Source organism: Musa acuminata, chromosome BXJ1-6, assembly GCF_036884655.1.
Source record: "Musa acuminata AAA Group cultivar baxijiao chromosome BXJ1-6, Cavendish_Baxijiao_AAA, whole genome shotgun sequence".
NCBI lineage: Eukaryota > Viridiplantae > Streptophyta > Magnoliopsida > Zingiberales > Musaceae > Musa > Musa acuminata.
This window is the reverse complement of record NC_088332.1, coordinates 10,007,776-10,030,067: the sequence shown is the minus strand read 5'-3', so window position 1 is coordinate 10,030,067 and position 22,292 is coordinate 10,007,776. Positions and strand designations below refer to the sequence as shown.

The window sequence follows — 22,292 nt, the reverse complement described above, 5'->3', positions numbered from 1 at the left end:
ATCAGTCAATTTGGTGAGTCTTGCATTGACAGTTCTGAAAATGGATTCTTACTTTTAGTGATCTGAATTATGAACCATTCATCATTTTGTGTGTGCAATAGTGTAGGTAACTGTGAATTAGAAAGTGGCATGAGGAAATGACATTTGATGTTGGTTTATTGTGCTGAGAAGATTCTTATATATGTGTATTATTCAAAATGTTGTAACTAACAGATTCTTTAGGCCTTTCTAAGATCATTCTAGCATTGAACATGGCACTTCAATTTTCTCAATGTTTCAGGGTGACTAGACTAAATGATATTTGATTCTAATGATGTTTCTTGGCCTTTTTGGAGAACAGCTCACTCAGATAACATCTTGTGTTGGTGGTTTAGGAGTGAAAAGGGTAGGTAGATACTGATGTTTGAGATAAAACATTTCTGAACCTATCACGGTGGATTAATATGGAAATGTTATTTCCTGTATTTTCGTACTTAAGGTTGGTGCCCACCTGCTGACAAAAAATTACTAAACAAAGTACCTCAGCATGACAGGGTTGAGAGTAGTTGAACCATTTGGAATGAGAGTTGTATATGTCCATCATTTGTGCTGTCTGAATTGACCATCAAAGGAGGTTGTAATAATTTTTGTAGGATTTCTTTGGAATATATGGATGTCTTTCTCTGTCTGTCTTCTGAAATATGATAAGAAAGAAAAATGAAGGATAACATGTAAAACATTCATTTTCATCATGCACCAAGATAGATGAAAAGCTTTATGCTATATCTCCTCTTCTACTGGTTCGTGGTTATATTATTTTCAATATGTAATGCATTGTTTGCTGCAATATTTACCCTTGAAACAAACATAGCAAGATGCTTGTACACCCCATAGTCATAATAACCAATGCCAGCATACTTTCTTAGGTTTATATTCCGTATTGGACATATTTTATGAGACCTATTTTCAGTAAATTGTTTGAGATTTTGAGATTGAAAGGATTATTTGATGTGATATTCTGTGAAAATGATGATCAGAGGTTCAGTATGTGCTGGCCATGTTGCAAAATATAAGCATTTGTTCATAGCCTCCTATTGTTGTTATCAGGTTAGTGTCTAGCATCAGTATTTGGTAATTTTGATGACTGAAAAATGGTAGTGGCATTTGATGTTGAAGGAATATGATAACTATTTAAATATCATCTCTTGCCTTTTAGAGGACATATATATTTTTTCCTCTGGCAGAATTTCCGTTAAAGCTGGTCATGCATTGGATATAAATGAAAAGCTCTGGAAATAGTCAACAGGTTAGTTGCTTTTCTATTTTATTTATTGAATGCTGTCTCAGTTATGCCGATATATCTAATATGGTGATCAGTTAAATGTCTTACTGCCTTTCTTCTCTTATAATCTTCTTTATGTTGTTTTCTCCAGAAGTTAGTAAAGTGCAGTTCTTTATTTGTTTTGTTGTGATATCCAAAGAAATATTTTATTAGGGTTTTCCCTAATCCTCCTGCATGCTATGCTATGGCCGTAGATTTGCCATTTCTCTACAGTCGTGTTAGACCCATTAAAGTCACACTGTTTGACACTATATTTTATCATCTGGTGATAAATGAGTTACCACATTTGTGAAGTTGACATCACAGAGTTGTGCATCTCTAAGTGGTCTCCGCACATGACACTATATTTTTTCTCCATAGATGCTTTCTATAGCTGGCTTTTGTGTTCTTGATAACACATCAGCTCTCTGCAGCTAGGATTTCCAGCCGAAGAGGACTTCATTGTTTGTTATTGAGCTTGCTACTCTCTGTGTGGTTCTTCGATATGAAAACAAGGTAACACTAATTTGTTTCTGGTACCATTCCTCATTTGTAAGTTAATACCTTGGTTTATGAGTACATTATAATTGAGTTGTAGGTTCTATCGGCATACACTGTGGTTGAAGAAGAACCCCGTATCAAACTTTGTGTGGATGTTGGTTGCTTGGTAGGCCTGTTTACAAATTGAAGGCTGCTTGATGCTTTAAACTCTCGATATGTTCTTGGGAGTGACAGCAGTAAAGCTGGTTCTTTGAAGGTATTGATTCTCTTATTCATCAATTCATTTCTGGCTTTTGTTGATGACAATGTATTCACTACTCACAGTTGATCAATGAGTTTGATGCAGTATAGAGATCTTGTCACCCTGCGAAGGCGACAAAGCCGTCGCCTACGACCCGGACGAACCCTTTGGTTCTGCACCTGCCTCGTCCCCATCCTCAAGGTGCTCAATGAAAGTTCCCTATGAATCCCACCCGCCTGTCTGTCTTCGGTAAGCATTACCCACAAACCCTGTTTTTTTTCTTTTTGAGTTTCGTATGGTTTCTCATCCATGGATCTAGATACTTCAGATGATGCTACAATATGGTGGAATTTTTGGGATTGAAACTTCAAGGACTCAAACATGCATGATTTCAGCTAAAATAAGTTAAGGGTATTGGTGTTACCCTACACTGGTGGGATTTTGCCTAGGGGTGGACTATGATTCGGTTTAAACTGGAATCGAATTAGCCTGGAACCAAACCGAATCATGTCAACGGTTCAACAGTTTCAAACCGAACTGGGATCGAGACCGTACTGTTCGGTTCCGGTTTCGAACTGGGCTAAATATGAAAAAAAAAACACCATAAATAGGGTCTATAATAGGGTGGTTAATACGCTATTTATTTGTGTTCAAATCTTTTTTTTCAATTGAAACTAGTGGGTTAAATTGAAATTGAAACTAAATCGGCTGTTCCGAAACCATGCTCACCCCTACATTCTGGTGCTTAAGATCACGGTATTATTGTATAGGATGATGGTGTTAGCTCAATAATTTGAAGCAGAAGAGATAGGTTAGGAAGAGAGCTCGGGCACATAAAGAAAAGCTGCAGGGTCTAGTTTAGCCATCTCATTGTGTTGTATAACACATTAAAAACAGTAATGAAGCATGATGATGTAGCCATCATACTACTGCATATATTGACCTTCCGCTTATTTCATGTACTAGGATTGAACCTTCTTTTATATATATATATATATATATATATATATGTGTGTGTGTGTGTATGATACGATTGCCACCCTAATTGATACGATTGGAGAAATATTCATTCCATTATGTATGTATGTATGTATGATACGATTGCCACCCTAATTGATACGATTGGAGAAATATTCATTCCAATATAAATTCAACATGTAATAGCCCAATCAGCATAGAGAGGCAAGTCCGAAGATGCCGCCTCTTATTGTCTTCTACATGGACAAGAGTCTACGAAGGATAATCATGAACTGTCCCCTTGTAGAATATATCTTATGGGATATTTTTTGGGATAAAATGTTACTTTTGGTATGCAAGGAAGGTTAGTCATATATTTTTACAGCGTTCATTTTAAAGGATTGAGCTTAAAAGCCCATACTTGATCTCAATATCTGTGCAGATCTTCGTCGGGGGTTGTGAGTGCATCGATACAAACCCCAGGAAACCTCTAACTGTATCTTGATAGGATCTCATCCTATAGGCGAATCACATCATCCATTCTCATCATCAACAACAACTCTTTTGATACAATCTAGACCTTCCTACCATTGATTGACTCATTGGCTTGTTTGTGGCTGTGTAACCTTCAATTCAATTCAATTCCGTGTTCCAATTTGGTACTCGGAAAGTTGATCATTCCAAAACATGCGTGTTGTCTCGATTCCAATCAACGGTAAGACACTGGTTTCAAAGAAGGGATAAAGAGACGTGATGGGTGGGATGGGACGAAAACATATGTTCCGGTTGACCTTGGTTTCCAAGTCTGACACCTTCGAGAGAATTCATATTAGACCTGAAATCCGCGTAGATGATGTAAATTCAAGTTATAAATAGTACATAATTATTTTTTTAATCAAACATTTGTAAATGAGGGATACATGTAAAATTCGACCTTATGGCATACATCATGATAAGAACATTAGATGATCAGTAATCCTAAGAAGCTAAGGTTTTAACAAGTGTAATTATTTTAGATCGAATCGTCCGTCTTCATTCTAACACGTCCGTCAAGATCTCAACGTGTTTTCCGGATCTCAAACCCGCCCAATGACTCGAAAGCTTGGTGGGTGTATAATTGGACCCGTTTTCTTAATCGTTCCATCCATCGTCTCAACATTTTGGTCAATGGTGTGAGAAGTCTAGATAGATCGTGTTGTTTGCTGCCGATCCACGCACGAGAGAGAGAGAGAGAGAGAGAGAGAGCACCTCCAACTACATGGATTTCTTTTCGCCATCCTAGTCTCTCGTTAATGCGAACACCACCCACTCATTCCTGCGCTTCTCGTGTGTACAGCATATTAATGGTTTCTTTTCTCGAATGTATGTGTCAGTTGCCGTCACATAATGGTGTCAGGAAGAGGGCAGTGTAGACTGGAAATATTCAACTCAACTCCCGCGTACCAAAGCTTGGAGCGAAGAGTTGGCAAGCACAAGCGAAGTCGGGATAAGATAAAGCCAAAACAGGGGGAAGAGACGGGGAATAGGAGTCGATTGGTGACTCGTTTCATGCGTGAGAACCTTAAAAGGCCCTGTCTTACAGAGTCGATCTTAAACCATAGTGATGGTGACAAAAGCCTGGGCGCAGAGCCACGCCACAAATTAACATGGTGTTGGTGGTGCTGCATCCTAATTAAGACACAGAAGAGAAAAGCTCGTTCTGGGACAGTAGGGGTTGGTCATTTCCACTGACGACTGGTACATGTTGATACTGTTTATGGAAGGGAAAGGTAAGACCCAAAGCAGAGGAGGAGCAGTGAGTGACAGGAGCTATGATTTGATAACAGGAGCAGTCGACATAGTGCGAGGGAATCGTATCAGTTTTTTTTACTGCGACATGTAGTGCGGTGAGTCCTCTCTCTCTCTCTCCTCTCCCTCTCGCGAGTCTCTGTAGCCTTTCCTCGTTTGACCCACTCGGTCTTCCTTCCCCTGCTGAGCATAGGTCGCACGCACAGGAGAAGGAACAAAAGCAATAATAATGATGTGAATCCACAGTAGCGTCCACAGCGTCCTGATAGATCCCTTTTGAGGGCAGTGGTGGGAGGTCATTAAATCTCGGACAGTAGCGTGAATAGGTGAGCAATAAAGATGGCGAGATGGGGGACACAGTTGTCAGCGGCCGTTTCTCACAGCAGTACCCGACATAGCGTTGCAGCTGACTGACCCCTCTCTCTCTCTCTTATCATCATCAGAGAGAGAGAGAGAGAGAGAGAAGCAGTCAGGAAAGAAAGCGACCGATGGACACAACGATAGGGGATGAAGGCACCACCGTCGAAATTATGACGCTCCGTTTGAGAGCCTTCTGCTTCGTCTGTATGTATTCTTTTATTTCTGCGTCCGTGCCGTGGGGAAGGCGATAATATATATATATATATATATATATATATATATATATATATATATATATATATATATCTCTCTCTCTCTCTCTCTCTCTCTCTCTCGAAACGTTATATATATGCCACCATAAGTAGAAGAGAGGGGCAGAGGAACCGATAGAGTGGTGGTGGTGGTGGTGGTGGTGGGGAAGGGGTCGTGTGGGGGTTTCGGATGTGGCAGTGATGGCCGTGCAAGCGCAGTATCCCACCAACGCTTTCTCCCCCGATTTCCGCAACCGGTGAGCCATCAACGCTTCTTTCTCCCTCCTCTTTCTCTCTCCCTTTCTTGGAGCGCTTCTTTTGGGCTTCCTTGTGCCGCTCCTCTTCCATTCAAGATCGATCTTTCCTCCTTCCTCTCCACACCCTCTCTCTCTCTCTCAGCCTGTTTATTCCTTTCCTTCGTAACAGAGCTCTGGATGATGTACAAATGATGCAAGACCCTCGCGATCTCCTGCAACTCCATGGCGGCGGGATTGGTGGCCTCGGTGAGCGGCCGGTTTCTTGCTCACAAACCTTGATGTGATGGAGCCGATGATTGAAACCGGTGTTCTGGGTGATGCAGGGAAGCAGGAACACCAAATCTTGAACGCCGGCGTCGGGTTCAGCGGTCGGCAGAGCGAGTTCACGTGCAATGCATCCGGGTCCAGGAAGCGTGGGCGGGAAGATTCCATGGCGCTTCCCAGCCTCCACAACCCGGCCCTCTCGCCGCTCATCCCTATCCCCGGCGTCCTCCTGCAGAGCCGGTCGCTCGAGTCCGGTGCAACTTCCACCAGCGGTCGACATGTTCCGTCGTCGCAAGCCGTGTCTCCCGTTCGCGATCTCGTCTCCCTTCTCCTCCAACAGAACCTGGAAATCGACGCCCTCGTCCGCGTGCAGGTATCTCCGAGTCCTTCATATCCCTATTGATCGCCCGCTTCTTGCATTCTTTTCTTGAACTAATGGTGGTAAGTAAATGGCTACGACAGAGCGAGAGGTTGCGGACTGGATTGGAGGAGGCGCGCAAGAGGCATTGCCGGGCGCTACTCTCGATGTTGGAGCAGCAGGCGGCGAAGCGCCTGATGGAGAAGGAAGCCGAGCTGGAGACGGCGAGCCGGCGGAACGCGGTGTTGGAAGAGCACGTGCGGCAGCTGAGCGAAGAGAACCAGATGTGGTTCACCATGGCCAAGAACAACGAAGCCATCGCGTGCGGCCTGCGGACGAGCCTGGAGCAGGCCCTACTCCAGGGCGCCTCCGCTGCCGCCGGCCACGAACGGTGCGGCGACGGAGACGGCGGCGGGGCGGCGTTCCCGGCCGACGACGCGCAGTCGTGCTGCTTCGAGGTGGAAGAGCGGCCCAAGGCCTGCAAGGCGTGCGGGGAACGGGACGTGTGCGTTCTGCTGCTCCCCTGCAGGCACGTTTGCGTATGCAAGGGCTGCGAGTCGAAGACCGACACGTGTCCCGTCTGCGGCTCCACCAAGAACGCGTACCTCCAAGTCTTCATGTGCTGATGAAAGCGGCTCGCTCCGGCTTCGTCGTCCCTTGTTTAGGGTTTCGCCGGCCGGCCGGCCGGGTCGAGTGGCGTGGGATCTGTTAATATTGTTACCCTGTTGTTTTGGTTGGGGAATCAATTTTTCCATCTCTCTTCCTCTGATCAGCAAACCCGCCGCATCGATGGCTTCAACGATGCGTCCATTTGTCTTGGCTCGGTAGACAAAAGACAAAGCAGCGACCTTTATCTGCCACGTGCGAATCCCTGCAGCCAGCGAGCGAGCGAGCATTTAAACAAGCATTTACTCTGCATCCACCTCTTCCTCGAGATGGATGTGGACGGCGAAGCACATATCCGTATCGAGAAAGGGGGAGGCCTCGAGATGAGCAGCATATCCCTATCCCCCTCTTTTCTCGGGGGGTGGGGATCAGACTTTCGTCGAATTGCTTTTCGGCTTTCTCCGGTGGGCTCGGCAGAGATCAGTTGACTTGTCTGGAGAAACTCCGCCATGTCTTGTAGCTTGTGGCCACAGCTTCTCTTTCTTTAATGCCGGCCGGCCTTTTGATGTTGCAACCAGGAAGTCACCACCAAAAGAAAAGTTGCAGAGGTCTGCTGAGCTTTGCTTTGCCTTGGAATTGGGGCTGTCCCCATCTCACCCAATTTTAAGCCACCGGGGGGCGAAGATATATGCTCAAGGCAGCAGCTCCCCGTTGGAGGCAGTGACACGCTTTATCTTCTTACGACCCAGCTTTTGACCAAGTGGGGGTGGGTGCCTTGTGTTTCATGGGTGGAGTCATCGTCACGCTCAACCAGGATCGATAGCTGGTACTGTAATCCTGAGCTGAGACGAGGTGGAGGTGGGGGTGGAGGTGGTGGTCGTGCTGCTCTGTGCCTACATGGGAAGCGTAGAACAGGTTGCTGGAGATCAATTGGCTGAATGAGGTTTCCCCAAAAGAGGGATCAACGAGCAGAAAGATGCCTTCCCACAACACAACATCTGCCCTTTCTTCTATGCTTCTCTTTCTCGGAATCAGTGACGGTCTATCCAATACCCAGCAGTTAGCTCGTGGATTACAGCGACCCGAAAGCATAGAATGGATTGCTGACCCGCACAGTGCACGGCAACAGCGTGCGTTGTTGACGCTCCGTGTCTTGGAATCAGATCCAGACTGGAACGATACAGCGCAGCAGCTGTTGATGAACAAGAAGAGAAGTGAAGGAAAAAAGAAATGATGGGTTTTGTTTGTATTGTACAGAGCAAGAGACACATGTGATGGGAACCTTTTCCGCTGCTGCTCCGCAGCTTGTCTTCGTCTCGCTTTGTCGTAATCGACAGCGTGAGCATGGCAATCATCACGTTCCTCTCCCTCGCTTCTCTTGCGCAGAAGCCGCCCGTTCACCTCCGTCCACGGAAACCATTATTCATGACGCAGGCACTGCACCACAAGAATCCGAGACCTTTTTAGATTTTGGTACCGAGTAATAGAATCTTTACTTTTTCTCTTTTAACGCCATGGGAGGCTGAACCACTGCTGCTGGCAATACTATTCTACTGATTATACACCCGTCTGCTGCCCAGGAGAAGGCAGGCTTGCGTTCACCAAGTGTTTGTAAGTATTCCAGCGAGGTCGGTTAGGATGGCCATGGACGTGTGTGAATGAGAGAGAGAGAGAGAGAGAGAGAGAGAGAGAGAGAGAGAGAGAGAGAGAGGGAGGACCACGTCCTCCATGAGCACCCACACCATGTGGAGTTCCGGGCGTATGATTGATGCGGTAGGGAACAGTGAATAGTCCATGGAAGGCTCTGAATCCATGGCCATTGGAGATGCAGCAGAGCATGTAGGGCCTGGCACAGGAACACAAATGTTAAGGAGATGATGATGTGGAACTGGTAATACGACCACAGAGATACATGGGAGGCGGTGAAGACACGCCGGGCTGCTTCGGGCCACCGTCGATAAGGGTTTCGAGGTGGGGAAATGATATCTTGCATTGATGGCAGAGTGTGGACGCAGGATAACGCAGGTAGAAGACAACGCAAGATGTCAGGCGTGGCGAAGACACCGACCCACCGTTGCCGAAATGATCGCGACCCTCCAAATCTACCGCCATCATTACGGGCACTGATCTGGTGGGACCGGGTCAGGTGAGCCCCCACGGCACCGTTGCGGGCCAACGGTGGGAAGCATGGGGTGTAATTGTCGAGCGTCATCTAATCCCTGGTATTACAAGTCTTTGAGTTCCCATTTCTCTTTCACTTTTTCCTCCATCCTCACAATTGCTAGCTGCAAGAGAAGAAACTACCTACGCTTCGGCTAAAATCTGAAGATTCATCTACTTATGGTCTCCATTCCCCTTTTAATCTTTCAATGTTCTATTGTAAGTTAATTTTGCAATCTGTATTATTTGTTGAATATTATATGACAATGGATATGTGTCACATGCTCTTGATTAAGTTCCAACTACAATTAGCCTTTTTCTAGCGTCATCCATCATCATCATTATTCACAAACTGGTTAGTGAATTCTAGTAGGGTTATTAGGATTTTGTTGATGAAGGTTGTAATGAGCAACAGTTGAGATTAGGTGGCCTTGGCTTGTCTAAGATATGTTGGGTAATAAATCACAATCAAACGAAGCCATTAAGCATTTGGTTCCAAAAAAAAAAATTTCCATGCTCATCAGGACAAGTACAAACTTTGATGAATATACAGTTAATGACCACCATCATTTAATTTATGGGAGTATTAATTTGACCCTCTCTCTTAACTGTTCTCATATGGTCCACGCTCTTATGACACCACCAAAAGAGCACACATATAGTACATGCAATACTTTTATCCATATGAACCAACTAAAAGTGATTGAAGCTTATTGGTAGATGGCAAAGCTATCATGAAATATATATCATATGAGGACCTAAACCAAATAATTTGTGAGCATCCAAAATAGAAAGTGTAAAATAGAAGAACTCAGCGGACAAGTAATTGATTCTAAAAGATATTAATATCCTGTGCAGTAATTGAGTGACAGAAGAGGGTTAGGGTTAGGGAGTAAATACCAGTGAGATTGGAAGACATTTTGTTGCCCCCCTTGGCTTTGCAAGCATATCTGTAGTTGGTTTCCCATGGAAAAACATGTCCACCATTAAACCATGTTTCCAATCTCTCCATCTCAATCAACAAAATGTGGGCCAACATGGCAGCTGTTTCTGCTTTAAGATGAAGCCCCCCTACCTATCTCCAGAACAAATCAAGTACCACTTATTTTCATAAGCATGAGAAGGATATGGAGATAAGGACTAGAGAGAGAGAGAGAGAGAGAGAGAGAGAGAGAGAGGAGAAAAAGAAAGTACTTGTGATAGTGGTCTCCTGATGTGTTAGATAGATCATGTGAGCTCCAAGTTAATCCAGCACCGAACTGCTATCATTTTGAGATGTTGGGAAGTGATGCTGCACCCTGTATCGTGAGTGGCTTTGCTGCCAGGTTGTTCCAGGGTACATGACCAGAACAGCAGGTCTCTTTCAGGGAAGCTTTCGACACAAGTTGCTTTCAAGTGCCTTCGATTTGGAGTTGCTGCCCTCTCCATTTCACACAATCATGCCTGCCCGGTTTGTCATCTTCAGCCTGAAAGATATCCCCCAACCTCCTCCTTCCCGCTCACCATCTCTGCTTTAAATGGGAGGCATGAGGGCAATTATTGTCCCCATCCACTGTTAGTCCTGATGACACAAGTCATCCACCGAGTCCTGCAACTTTCTCCATTTCCTCATGCCCACCCCCTGGTGGTCCTCAGAATGCGATGGTTGTTCAAGAGTTGGCCATTTGCAGGGAATTCCTTCAACCTGACATGGATGGGTGAAGAAGATATGACCAATTCATATTATTCTTTGAGGACATGACATGGACTCATAACAGCCAGCATGATGCTGTCCCCATATCCTTGCAAATCTTCACATCTTGGGTTTGCCGGTTCAATGGCCATTTTCTTAGTACCAACATGTAGGGATCTAACTTCTTCCTGTAATTGATCTTATATACTGTTAAAAGGACTTTCCAGAGCATAACAACAGCCTATACTTAATCACAAGGTAAAAATTTCCAACCTTTTGTTGATTAGTTGATGGACAGATGAAAATGATCTATCACTTATATATTTGCTAAATAGCTATGATATGCAGGAAAAAAAAAAAAACATGCCAGAGAAATATGTGGAAGATTATTTTCCAAGTCTCAAATCACATCTTAGGACAGGAATAAAGCCTTCTTACTGCTAATTGGTATACACTGCAATCCAAAAACTTAAATTTTCCCCTAATGTCACTCAATATACCCCCGAAACGAGTTAGGCTGCCAACACTTTGAAGCCGATACTTGCGTTTATCTCGCCTCATACCCATTTTTATCTCAGCTGCTGCATACCATCTAGAGATACGTATACTCGAACTAGACTTTATTTCTCAACCTTAAACATGCAAACGAGGGTCTATGACTATAAGTTCAGATCTAGATCAAGCACTCCCTTATGATTTAAGATAACAGAAATGTTAACTCATATTCCAGGTCTACATGCTAATTCTGAACCCCACATGCCTAAAGCATCATGCTTGAAGTGCTGGCGGTGTACACACGATTCTAGATTTCTTAAGAGGTTCATATATCAAAGTGCGTACCTAAGAATAAGAGAGAACTCTGATTGATGTGATACATTCCTAACACTTGATGCCAAACCTCCAATGGGATGAACCCCTTTTGCCCGTTGCTCTTGTCAACCAGCTTTGTTTCTTAGCTTTTGGTAGAGGATTCCTCCATCTCCCCCACACACCCCCTCTTTTGCCTTTGCCCAATTCCTTCCTTTCTTTTTCACCCACTCCGAAACTAAGGATAGGATTCCAAGCTCTCACATCTCTTTCACCAAAAGACTTCAGCGCATTCTCATGTCCTTCTGACTCCTCTTTCGGGATGCAAAGAGTGGCCATCTCATCTGGCTGATCTGGACACAGATATTTGAAAGCAATGTGATGCTGCCCTCTCAGAAGGCCATGCCCCACTGCTTGTGATGTGTTCTGCGGGGTCAATACGGGTGGGCAGGGCAATTGTTTCCTTCCAGCCCTGTCACAGCACCTGTTCAAAAGGGGCATCTTCAATTCCAAGGTCTCCTTTTAGTACAAGATAAAGAGTAGGTCTCGGGAGAAATAGACTGGTGATGACAAAGGTGCTTGAAGCACTTAAAACCGTGTGGTTGTGCAACAATGAACAGAAAGAAGACGAACAACGAGCAGTATTTTGACATCGAATGCTATTATATAACAGTATGATCACTCACTTGCAAGCTGGAAAAACATTTTTAAAGCATAAAAGTAACATCGATATTTATTGAGGTAAGACTGCGTTACCATAAAGCGAAAAAGAACTCCAGCTAATTTCTTGACACGTTACCAAAAGATCTTCACCGTCATGGATAATGGTCCTCAGTGCTTATGGGAACCAAGTAATTCCAGCAATGGATGATCCTACTCCACGATCAGAAACTATTTTGAAGATAAAGCTCGTTGCAGGGCTTGATGATATCTGGTAATCAGAACTGCAAAAAGGAAATAATCATTGATGGAAAACAAAAGAATTTCTCCATGAATGCAAATTCTAATAGAAACAGTAACTAGAGTGCGCGATTGGCTCCCCAAATATCAGCAGTTTATGGTGCGAGGGACTGCCAAATGTTTCAGAAAACACAGCGGAACGTTAGAGTTTAAAAAGCCAATAAAATGCAAAGAAGAAAACCTGCATGAAAGTATAATAAATATTAGTTAAATCATGATCATGGACTAAGCTTCTGGTCATATTCGGGCCTCATGCAAGAGAATGGACTAAATCAATAAACTCAATTTATAATCCAATTTTAGGATGCAAATAAGATTCATCAAGCATACACTTTAATTAGCTCAGCATATCTCAAACAAAACCTGCAATGATATCGGTAAACTTTCACAGAGAAAATGAAATTATGACGACCTAGAGGACAGGATGATCACTGCTTTTAAGAGTCTTCTAAGAGTCTGCATTACCACTTCTTTTTCTTATTTTAAGAACTACATTGCATCCTTCATGATAAACAAGTGCTTGTGTTTGCTAGCCAGAACTAGATATTTCAACACAAGATATTTAATACAAAATAAAATCATTATGTAATCATGCCTGCGACAGAGAGAAGTGAAACGGAGTCCATTATAGGGACCGGTACGGCGATCTTGATTCTCCAGCATACCTATCTGTACATGTTGGAGGGTGGTGAAATCCATAACAAAGACTCCTCAGATGGTATATAGTTGAAGCTCCACCATGCAGGTTACAAGCAACATTAGTGTTAAAACAAAATTAAGATGAAAATCAAACAGAAACTCAGAAGACAATAGCTGAATGAGAGGCAATAAACAATAGTTGGGGAGTAGCTGTAACAATATAGTATTAGGCATGTTAAGAAATAGGATTATAAAGTTGTAGTTTTACATCTTTAGACCAAAGGATGAAAAATCTAAATTTAAGCAATAATGCTCCAGAGATAATCGACTTCGTCTTGTCCCATAAGATGGGAAATTATGGCACAAATAAGAAACCAACTCAAACTATCATTGCAAGTTCTCTCAGAACTGCTAACAATAAAGACACTTTAATGTGCATAACCTGATGATGCATTGCTCAAATTATACACTTCAATATATTCCCCCACTTCAACATGACCTGTTATTGTTAATGTAAGAGAAATTGGAACTGGAAGAAAGGTGTTGAATATCAAAATTAGTTAAATTGGAAGAAAGATTAAAAGGACTTCCAACTGGAAAAAATCCTAGTTTCAAAAAACATTAAGATTCTTATATAATTTAAAATAAAGACAACTAAACAACTTATCCAATTGCAAATCACGAAATCCATTCACAGCCTTTTGTCGGAAACTCAAAACTCTTCCTTTTTGTCAAGCTCATATATTGTTGAATTAAACGAGAGAATAATTTTGTCAAAGATAATTATTGGTTTGAGCCCAAATTTAAGTTCATTGCCTTAGAGTCATAATTCATCAAGGAAAAAAAAAAGATCCTTGGTAACTGACTATGGTTTGAAGAAAAAGTACATATATACACATTACGTAGATGGACTAAGAGTTGGCAATGTCCCGACAATTTGACTTGTGATTTCCGACTATGGCGATGTCACATACACTAATAAAAATTTATGCTGTTTATACACATAATGCCCCAACTATTTCATGTCACGGCCACTAACAAAAGTTTCATTCATGTTCATGATACAAAATGGCTTTAAAACACTGCCCAAGAACAAAACTCTATCAGGAAATTTGTTTGATGCTTGGGTTCAGCATATACCTTAAGCAGACAAAGATCACCATCGACTAGTATTTCTTTCTAGAACTCCACTGTGCCTCACATTGGCTGGCGTTCTCAAGTCAAACCTGGAAACCGCCCTCCAGGAATCGTTCCGGGCTTATCGTAGGACTTCCAAAGTGCACTGATACCTGTTAAAGGTTTTTATCTAGGACGAAAATGTGGTGGGGTTTCTCATCGGATCCTCCCTATGGGGAGCCAATGTGAACGTCAACGGCCGCCATCCGACGCCCGCGCTTCTCTCTCCGCGCAAGAGGGTGATGCCTGGACGAAATAGAATTCAAACCGCAGGGTTTCTAGAACTACCGAAAACCTTAGCTAAAAGTTTCCGGGTCAAAATTGATGTATAAAAAGAGACAGACGAACACCGACACTTTCCATGAAAGATCCTGAAGAATCGAATGACGGGATTAATAGTTCAGCGATTTAGGGTTTCGATATCATTGAATGGGGAAAATAAAGAACAGAGGAAATAAGAGGAAAAGCATACCAACTTGAAGTCGATCGACTCGATCTGATCGAGGCGCCTCGATCGGAACATTCTTCATAGTAAGATCGCGTAAAGTTGTCTTGAGCCAAAATGGAGCACCGAGAGAGGCGAGAGCTCAGCTTCGGATCCCCAAAACCGCATCGTATCGAACCTGAACAAAGTTTACCGCCATTGCAACCTCACTTGAAATATATATATATATATATATATATACATATATATATATACATACATATATATATATATATACATACATATATATATGTATGTATATATATATATATGTATGTATATATATATATATGTATATATGTATATATATATATATGTATATGTATATATATATATATGTATGTATATGTATATATATATATATGTATATATATATTAAGTCCTAAGATACACACGATCCTTTTTGTTTGCTTATGTTAGTAAATGCTAGCCAAATTAAAATTGGACAAATCTTCAAAATGTAGTTTCATTTTAAGATAATAATTTTACTACTTGAAACATTATCCAATAAATTTTTAGAGTAAGATATGATTAGCGTGTGATGGTAGCATACTAAACCCATTTACTAAATATTGATAGCTTGAAATCTTATTCAACAATTCCTAACGCTTGTCTTTGCAGCAATAATAATAATGATATTAGTCATAAAACGATCCATGTCATCCGTAATTGACATCGGATGACGCGACGTCAGCTGTTCTTGTGTGGGATCCACCTCTATCAACCAATTGGAGAACGTCTTTTCGTCCTGCCTAACTCGACTTGTCGCACGCGTTCCCATAGTGGGTTGGTGGAAAGGATAGAGTTGAGCAGTTCCAATGTGCCAGTGAAGCAGCAGAGAGAGGCGTTTTTTGGCAACAAAATTACTGCTCTGAATCGTGAAGCAGTACACCAAAAAGCAAATAGAAGTGTTTTCGGCAACAAAACTACCGCTCTGAATCAAGAAATGATTCCGTCCGCGGCGCGAAAATGCGGGTCCTCTTGCGGTGTTTTGGTAGGGCCCGCATGTGAGCCCCACGTAAGTCCCTTATTTTGTACCAATGATCATAAGGGTGCCTAAGCGGGTGACGGAAGACGGGCGGTTAAAAGTATTACTCATTGGAAGCTCGCTGCGTTCCGAGCGACCGCCACCCACCCAAATTGCTCCGGCCACGAGTAGAAAGTACGCGCGTAGTGTCCGTGTTTAGGTGGTCCCCTGGATGAGACTCTCGAAGTTTTGACTTGGGACTGATGGTTTTGCGCGTGACCCACCGGAACTCGTGGGTCGCGCAAGTGTGGGAAATAACACTCACTACGCCCATTGTAATGGAAACGCCATTATTTTAATCGCCGAACGGGATCGGCACAGGCGTCTCCGCTTCCGTGGTCCGCCGTCTCACAACCACTCCTTCTTCCGTCCACCGATCCACGCGATCTCGTCCGTCGCCTTCGGCCTTTCTTTGTTCTTCTACGACCCCTTCTGGAATCCTATCATTCCTTAGATCGTTAAGCCCTCGGCTATCTGCGATCAAGACAGCACCCTCGGATTTCAACTAGTTCCCATGATCGAAGACCAGGTAATACCCAGATCGATCGTACTTTTCCTGCTTTTTCTTGTGTTGCTTTGTGTTTTTTGCCGTAAAAGAGTGTTCCATGTCTCTTAGGAAATTGAGATTATGATCGGTCACAATAATCTTTGGGATCGGGAAAGCTACTTTGGCGTTGGTTCTCGACTAATTCGATTCAAGAATCCTTAGTAGTTCCAATCGGTACGGATTTCTGGTTGCTACCATTGAGCTAATTCATAATTGGTCGCCTTGTGTGCACTATTAGTTATCGTCTTTGTATGCTATTGGATGCGATTAAGTTGATCATGTTTGATTGATTTAGTTACCATTAAGCTCGATTGGATCATGACTTTTTGTAGGCTGTTTGACAAGACAGAGCAACTATCCTTGCAAAAGGGTCCTTTTCGAACTTTCTTCGAGATTCATGCTCTGTTCACTAGTAGTTTATACTAGCTGCATAATCTTGCTAGTGGCAGATATGGTGAGACTTAATAGTCCATTGTTTACCTTAGTTCTGATTGTCTCTTTTGTATTGCTATGATGATATTATGATTCGGTAGAAGTTGCTGGAACAGTTTTGCATCTAATTTGGGTGATCTCTTGAAGATTCTAAAGCATGGCTATATGGAAACATCCTCTGCAAGGATATGTCCTCAACAAAGTTGTCATCTTGAAATCCAAATTCGACTCGCTATTTGTATACATTGTGTACTGATACTTGGACGGTTAAAGCCTTAGTCCAGTGAATAAAGTTTGTTAGTTCCATGTACACTAAATCAAGCCATTCTTGAATCTTGAAAATGTTTTATTATGACTGACATTCTTCCTGGCCTTAGCAACTTAAATAAAAAAGTGAATTCTAAGACCCCGAGTATGCAAAACCAGCACTAAGCGTATAATGTCCTCGAACAATTCTTCTTCCAGTAGTTACTTATTATGCAAGGAGTAGTATAGATTGGAAATGTTACAAGTTCTCGACTTGTCGGTAGAATGAATCAACAATCTTTGCTGAGCCAAAAGGACATCAGCTGCGACTGGTTGTTCTGTGAAATATACTCGTTCGCTATGCTGGAACTTGTGAATGCTTAACTTCTAAACTTGAGTCCTAACTGATTTAAGATTCTGTTGCTTCTAACTTCTAAACTTGTGAATGGTTAGCTACGCTGGAACTTTTATATCCAATTATAACCAGGCTTTGATCTAGTGGCTAGTTATCCTCTTCCTCTGGAGAGGTTCTGTGCTCAAGTCCTTGTGAGAGTTGTGCCCTTGGACTTTACTAGGTATTTGAGGTGGGGGTCGCTCCTCCCTGAAACTTGGTTAAAGAGGGTACCGCTGATTTTAAGCAAACCATCTTTCCTGTGAAGTAGCTGCAATTTTCATATGATGTTCTTTGTCTGAAGAACTAGTCATGTCTTTCTACATGTCTCTGATAGTTTCTTTTAGTTCTCTGAAAATATTTTAGCAAACTCTGCTACAACAAATCCATCAACACATGCTATCTCTTTCTACCACTTCAACAATGCAGCTGGATATTGTTCTGTAGTTCAGTTTTTAAATTATTACATGGTTCTTCTTAATCTCATGCTCGTTTGTGGGATATAACCATGCCAATTTTTTCATTTGTTTTTCTAAATATTTTAAACTTAGCTTTTTTTTTTTTCTTTCTCAGAACTACTTGTAGCTATATTATAATGATTCATCAATTTCTATCAGATATTGGCACTATTGCTTTTGCCGCTAATTTGAAGCATCCAAACTGCTACAGATCAGAAGGTTATAGCTTAAGCTGTTTATGCATGTCCTCTTGTATAGATAGGGCACTGACATGATAGACATTCTAGCCCTTGCTGACATTGTGTTTTGTGATCACAGCACTATGGTGTTTGTCGCAAACTGGCCTGAATATGTCAATCAGCTTAGGAAGCATCTTGGCTTTGCAAACTGCAATTTTTGTTCAGCACCTTGAGTAAATTAGGAGAATACAACATGTCTATGGTAAGGTCTGCAGATTCATCTACTGCCTATGGAGAGTCCAAACCGTATGCACATAAAGGTGGTGGTGATAGCTTACATATATCTAGGCAAATATTAAGTGCAGATAAACGGATGTACCGTAATGGGCCATCGTGCCATTCAGACTTCACCAATTCGTCTTCAGAAATGATGCATGTTGGTCCACTTCAAGCATCCACATCCACCATTCCAAGACTCTATCTTCAAGTTCCTTCAGCTCCCTATCGGCTGATGGCTAATATTCACTCGTCTATCACATTGGAAAATCCTTACAGCTCCTTCTTTGAGGCAGTTCAGCATCCTGATTCCTCAGCAAGTTCTAACATCTCGCATCAGACCTCCCATTCTTTATCTGAGAATCTAAGTTCAGATCATGAAATAGACTATGGTGAGGATGAAATTAGGTTAAAGCTTCAAGAGATCGAGCAGGTCTTACTGAATGACACTGATGAGGATTTGGTGGATTCGTACCAGATAATGGGAATTGAAGATGATTGGGCTGAGCCTATCAAGGACCTAGTACTTACAAAGTCACCAAAAGAGTCATCATCGGATTCAAACGTCAGCTGTATTGGCAGCAATAGAGAACCTAGAACCCCCAAGCAGCTACTTTTTGATTGTGCAGCTGCGATATCTGAAGGTGTCACGGAGGAGGCACAAGCCATCATAGCTGAGCTCCGTCAAATGGTTTCAATTCAGGGGGATCCTCCACAAAGGCTTTCAGCCTACATGGTGGAAGGTCTTGCAGCTAGAATAGCCTCTTCAGGACGAGGCCTTTATAAGGCTCTAAAATGTAAAGAACCCCCAACTTCAGATCAGCTTTCAGCGATGCAGATTCTGTTTGAGGTCTGCCCATGTTTCAAATTTGGTTACATGGCAGCAAATTATATAATCATAGAAGCTTTCAGAGATGAAGAAAAGGTTCATATCATAGACTTTGACTTAAACCAAGGAAGTCAATACATAAACTTGATACAAACTCTTTCAACCTGGCCGCACAAACCACCACACTTGAGGATATCTGCAGTGGATGATCCTGAGTCAGTGCAACGGGCAGTTGGAGGCTTGGAAATTATTGGACGGCGCCTTGAGAAGCTGGCAGAGGAGCTTGGTGTCCCATTTGAATTTAGTGCAATAGCTGTGAAGAGTGGAGATGTAACACCTGGAATGCTAGATCGTCGACTTGGGGAGGCACTTGTGGTTAACTTTGCATTTCAACTGCATCATATGCCAGATGAGAGTGTATCAACGGTGAACCAAAGGGATCAGCTGCTTCGAATGGTGAAGGGCCTGGGACCAAAACTGGTCACAGTTGTTGAGCAGGATATGAACACTAACACAGCTCCATTCCTCCCCAGGTTGTTTCTCCTACCTCTTTACATTCTTTTTCTATAATTTATTCTTTATTCCACTGCCAATAAATTGTTTTCTTTGTTTGCAAATATGCATAATTCTTTTCTATTTCCTTTTTCCTTATGAGCCACTACTTCTTTCCTCCATAAGTATTTATCGCTCTTGCTTTCGTCCCATGTATATACTCATCATAATCTATCTGCAGTTTTTTTTTTTTCCTCAAAATCTTGAACAAACAAAATGATAGGTTTATGGAGGTCTACAACTATTATTCAGCGGTTTTTGATTCACTCGATGCAACTCTTCCGAGGGATAGCTCAGACCGAATGAACGTGGAGAGGCAATGCCTTGCACGAGACATCGTCAACATCGTGGCCTGTGAAGGTGCTGACCGCATAGAGAGGTAATCCTGAAAATATTTTTGTTATTAGCTTATCTAAATATTTGGAATTTTTGACGAAACATCACATTACTAAGTAAAACAACTTCCAATTCTAACCAAAAAAAGGTACGAGGTTGCTGGAAAGTGGAGGGCAAGAATGACAATGGCGGGGTTCGTCTCATGCCCATTCGGCACCAACGTCAATGGATCGGTACGAGCATTGTCAGGATCCTACTGTGATCGATACAAGATTAAGGAGGAAAGTGGGGCACTTTACTTCGGCTGGGAGGACAAAACTTTGGTTGTCACCTCAGCTTGGAGATGAGGCTTTCCTGGTGGCATTACATGTGGTAGGTATCACCGTACTAATCCTTGATGTGAATAAGAATCGCGAGATCTGCTCATGCGAATGCATATCTGACCCCGATCGCGGTTGGTGTGACGTAGAGGTATTCCAAGATCAAGAGGTAGAAATAAAGACATTTACCGGGTTCTTCCCTTTCATACTCCCTCTATTGTGTATGCTTACTTCTTATTAGACTGGATGTTCATTCTAAAAATCAACAGTATTCACTTAATTAATACTTGTATTAGCTTACTTGACTAATTATTATTACATGTTAAAACATTACATTAATCTGTTGACGATGCATTTGGTTCACTTTGTTCGGCTTGACGTCTCATCATCTTGTGATGTACTAAACTCGGTTTTTATGGATTCTCAGTCCATAATTTTTCTCGAAAATGTGTAAAGATGTTTCGATCGAATCTCATCTTTGCGGCTTATAAAAAATGAAAAGCTTTTGTAGTTGATTTATCATTTGTGTTGTTGCACTGAAACTTTTTGAAGGTTAGCCGTACCACAAACCTTCTTCCGTATCAACTTGTGTTCTTCCTCTACAATGTCTAGCTCATTATCTAAGGCGTCTTTATAAGACATCTCTTCTTCTGTATCAAGTTATATTCTTCCTCTATAATAATTCTTCCCATTCACTTGTCTTTCTCCTTTCGAAATATATTATTATTTACTACTGACTTATCATTTGTTAATTATTTACGTGATCGAAGATTCTGATTAAAAGACAAATGAAGAACTTTCCTTTTGTCTCACCAAATGTGTTTTCTTGACTTCGTCTTCAGACGTACCCATTAGAGAGAGAGAGAGAGAGAGAGAGAGAGAGGCCGCCGGTGACATCAAGACTGTTGCTTTAGTGGGCTGGTAAACAGGATGACCGTCCGATCCGTTCAAACTGGCCTCACTGCGCCGGCCATCGAACGCCATCCATGGAGGAACGCGCACACTTCAATTTTTCCGTTGACTGCATTGACCTTTACTTGTCAACGCATAGAGTTTGACTCAATGCAACTTGAAATCCAACCCCAGGTTGAGCTGCGTATGAGTTGTCTGAGATTCAACGTGTAGTCAATCTCATGCGGATACAAATTTAAATCGGATTTTATGTTAACGTGAATGCATACGAATCCTCTTGAAAATATATATTATATGACATTAGGATATTTTACGACTAATAGCATGATAGGAGGATTCCAAATCATTCAACTTCGATCGAGATTGGGCAACATAATTACCGTGTCACCATAAATTATCAACAAGCAATATTCTACCAAATCTTTCCTAACAATATAATATGAAAAAAAAAAATCAGAGATAAACACTCTTATGCAAAGTTACATAGCTTCGTTGATCGATTACTTGGAAAGATTGTTAGGAAAGATTAGGTGATAATGCTCTTCTAATACTTAAATCGATAAGGGGTTTATAAGATTTAGTCAAATATTAAGATGAGAAAATAAAGGAGCCCGAAAAATATATTCGAAATGTCTCTTGTAATGTGTTGGAGTTACGTGAGTCATTCGACCATTAATAAACCGTAGGATCGCATGTCGAACTACTCAAGCTAGTAATAATCTTTGTCAAGTGTTACATGACCAATCGGATGGGGTCAACATTCAATCTGGTCTTATATCACCGAGCAAATGAGGATAATGTGTCGATAATTACCTACAAATCATGCCCTCATTTTAGTAGTATTAACTTAGATAACAAAATTAGATTCAACATCTTGGATTGTTGATCAAAATTAATATTATCATTAAACATAAAATATTAATCAAGATAGCATCTTATTAATAAATAAAAAGTTAATAGTTGAGTCATATACAATATATTCATGTACATATATCCAAAAGATATG

General features: G+C 41.9%; 2 protein-coding genes and 1 long non-coding RNA gene across 8 annotated transcripts; 2 read left to right on the top strand and 1 right to left on the bottom strand.

The window, feature by feature from the left end:
- Positions 1-5,512: 5,512 nt before the first annotated feature.
- Positions 5,513-7,046, top strand: LOC103987585 (probable BOI-related E3 ubiquitin-protein ligase 2). The gene is made up of 4 exons (XM_009405924.3): positions 5,513-5,655; positions 5,825-5,901; positions 5,979-6,292; positions 6,382-7,046. The coding sequence occupies exons 1-4, from the start codon at positions 5,600-5,602 to the stop codon at positions 6,901-6,903; spliced, it is 969 nt and encodes a 322-aa protein (XP_009404199.2). The 5' UTR covers positions 5,513-5,599; the 3' UTR covers positions 6,904-7,046.
- A 1,052-nt stretch (positions 7,047-8,098) lies between these two features.
- LOC103987584 (uncharacterized) lies at positions 8,099-14,911 on the bottom strand. 2 transcript variants are annotated; one of them, XR_010514162.1, is made up of 7 exons: positions 14,770-14,911; positions 13,148-14,668; positions 12,279-12,466; positions 11,556-12,006; positions 10,238-10,903; positions 9,944-10,118; positions 8,099-8,320 (listed from the first exon to the last, which is right to left on the bottom strand). It is a non-coding gene; the product is annotated as an uncharacterized LOC103987584 (long non-coding RNA). The 2 variants fall into 2 exon arrangements; XR_010514163.1 differs by lacking the exon at positions 11,556-12,006.
- A 1,185-nt stretch (positions 14,912-16,096) lies between these two features.
- LOC135676160 (scarecrow-like protein 1) lies at positions 16,097-20,737 on the top strand. Of its 5 annotated transcripts, none has more exons than XM_065187025.1 (6): positions 16,097-16,337; positions 16,425-16,529; positions 18,042-18,101; positions 18,201-19,699; positions 19,942-20,097; positions 20,203-20,737. In XM_065187025.1, the coding sequence occupies exons 4-6, from the start codon at positions 18,315-18,317 to the stop codon at positions 20,399-20,401; spliced, it is 1,740 nt and encodes a 579-aa protein (XP_065043097.1). In that variant the 5' UTR covers positions 16,097-16,337; positions 16,425-16,529; positions 18,042-18,101; positions 18,201-18,314; the 3' UTR covers positions 20,402-20,737. The 5 variants fall into 5 exon arrangements, with proteins under 5 accessions (XP_065043097.1, XP_065043098.1, XP_065043100.1 ...); XM_065187026.1 differs by having other exon boundaries at positions 17,998-18,101; XM_065187028.1 differs by lacking the exon at positions 18,042-18,101 and adding an exon at positions 16,688-16,809.
- The last annotated feature ends 1,555 nt before the right edge of the window (positions 20,738-22,292 follow it).

Bases quoted from the DNA above. Each gene is read 5' to 3' on its own strand.
- LOC103987585 (XM_009405924.3), top strand. From the start codon at position 5,600: ATGGCCGTGCAAGCGCAGTATCCCACCAACGCTTTCTCCCCCGATTTC. The intron at 5,656-5,824 runs GTGAGCCATCAA...CCTTCGTAACAG, and splicing joins TCCCCCGATTTCCGCAACCG to AGCTCTGGATGATGTACAAA. The intron at 5,902-5,978 runs GTGAGCGGCCGG...TGGGTGATGCAG, and splicing joins CGGCGGGATTGGTGGCCTCG to GGAAGCAGGAACACCAAATC.
- LOC135676160 (XM_065187029.1), top strand. From the start codon at position 18,315: ATGTCTATGGTAAGGTCTGCAGATTCATCTACTGCCTATGGAGAGTCC. The intron at 19,700-19,941 runs GTTGTTTCTCCT...ACAAAATGATAG, and splicing joins ACAGCTCCATTCCTCCCCAG to GTTTATGGAGGTCTACAACT. The intron at 20,098-20,202 runs GTAATCCTGAAA...AACCAAAAAAAG, and splicing joins GGTGCTGACCGCATAGAGAG to GTACGAGGTTGCTGGAAAGT.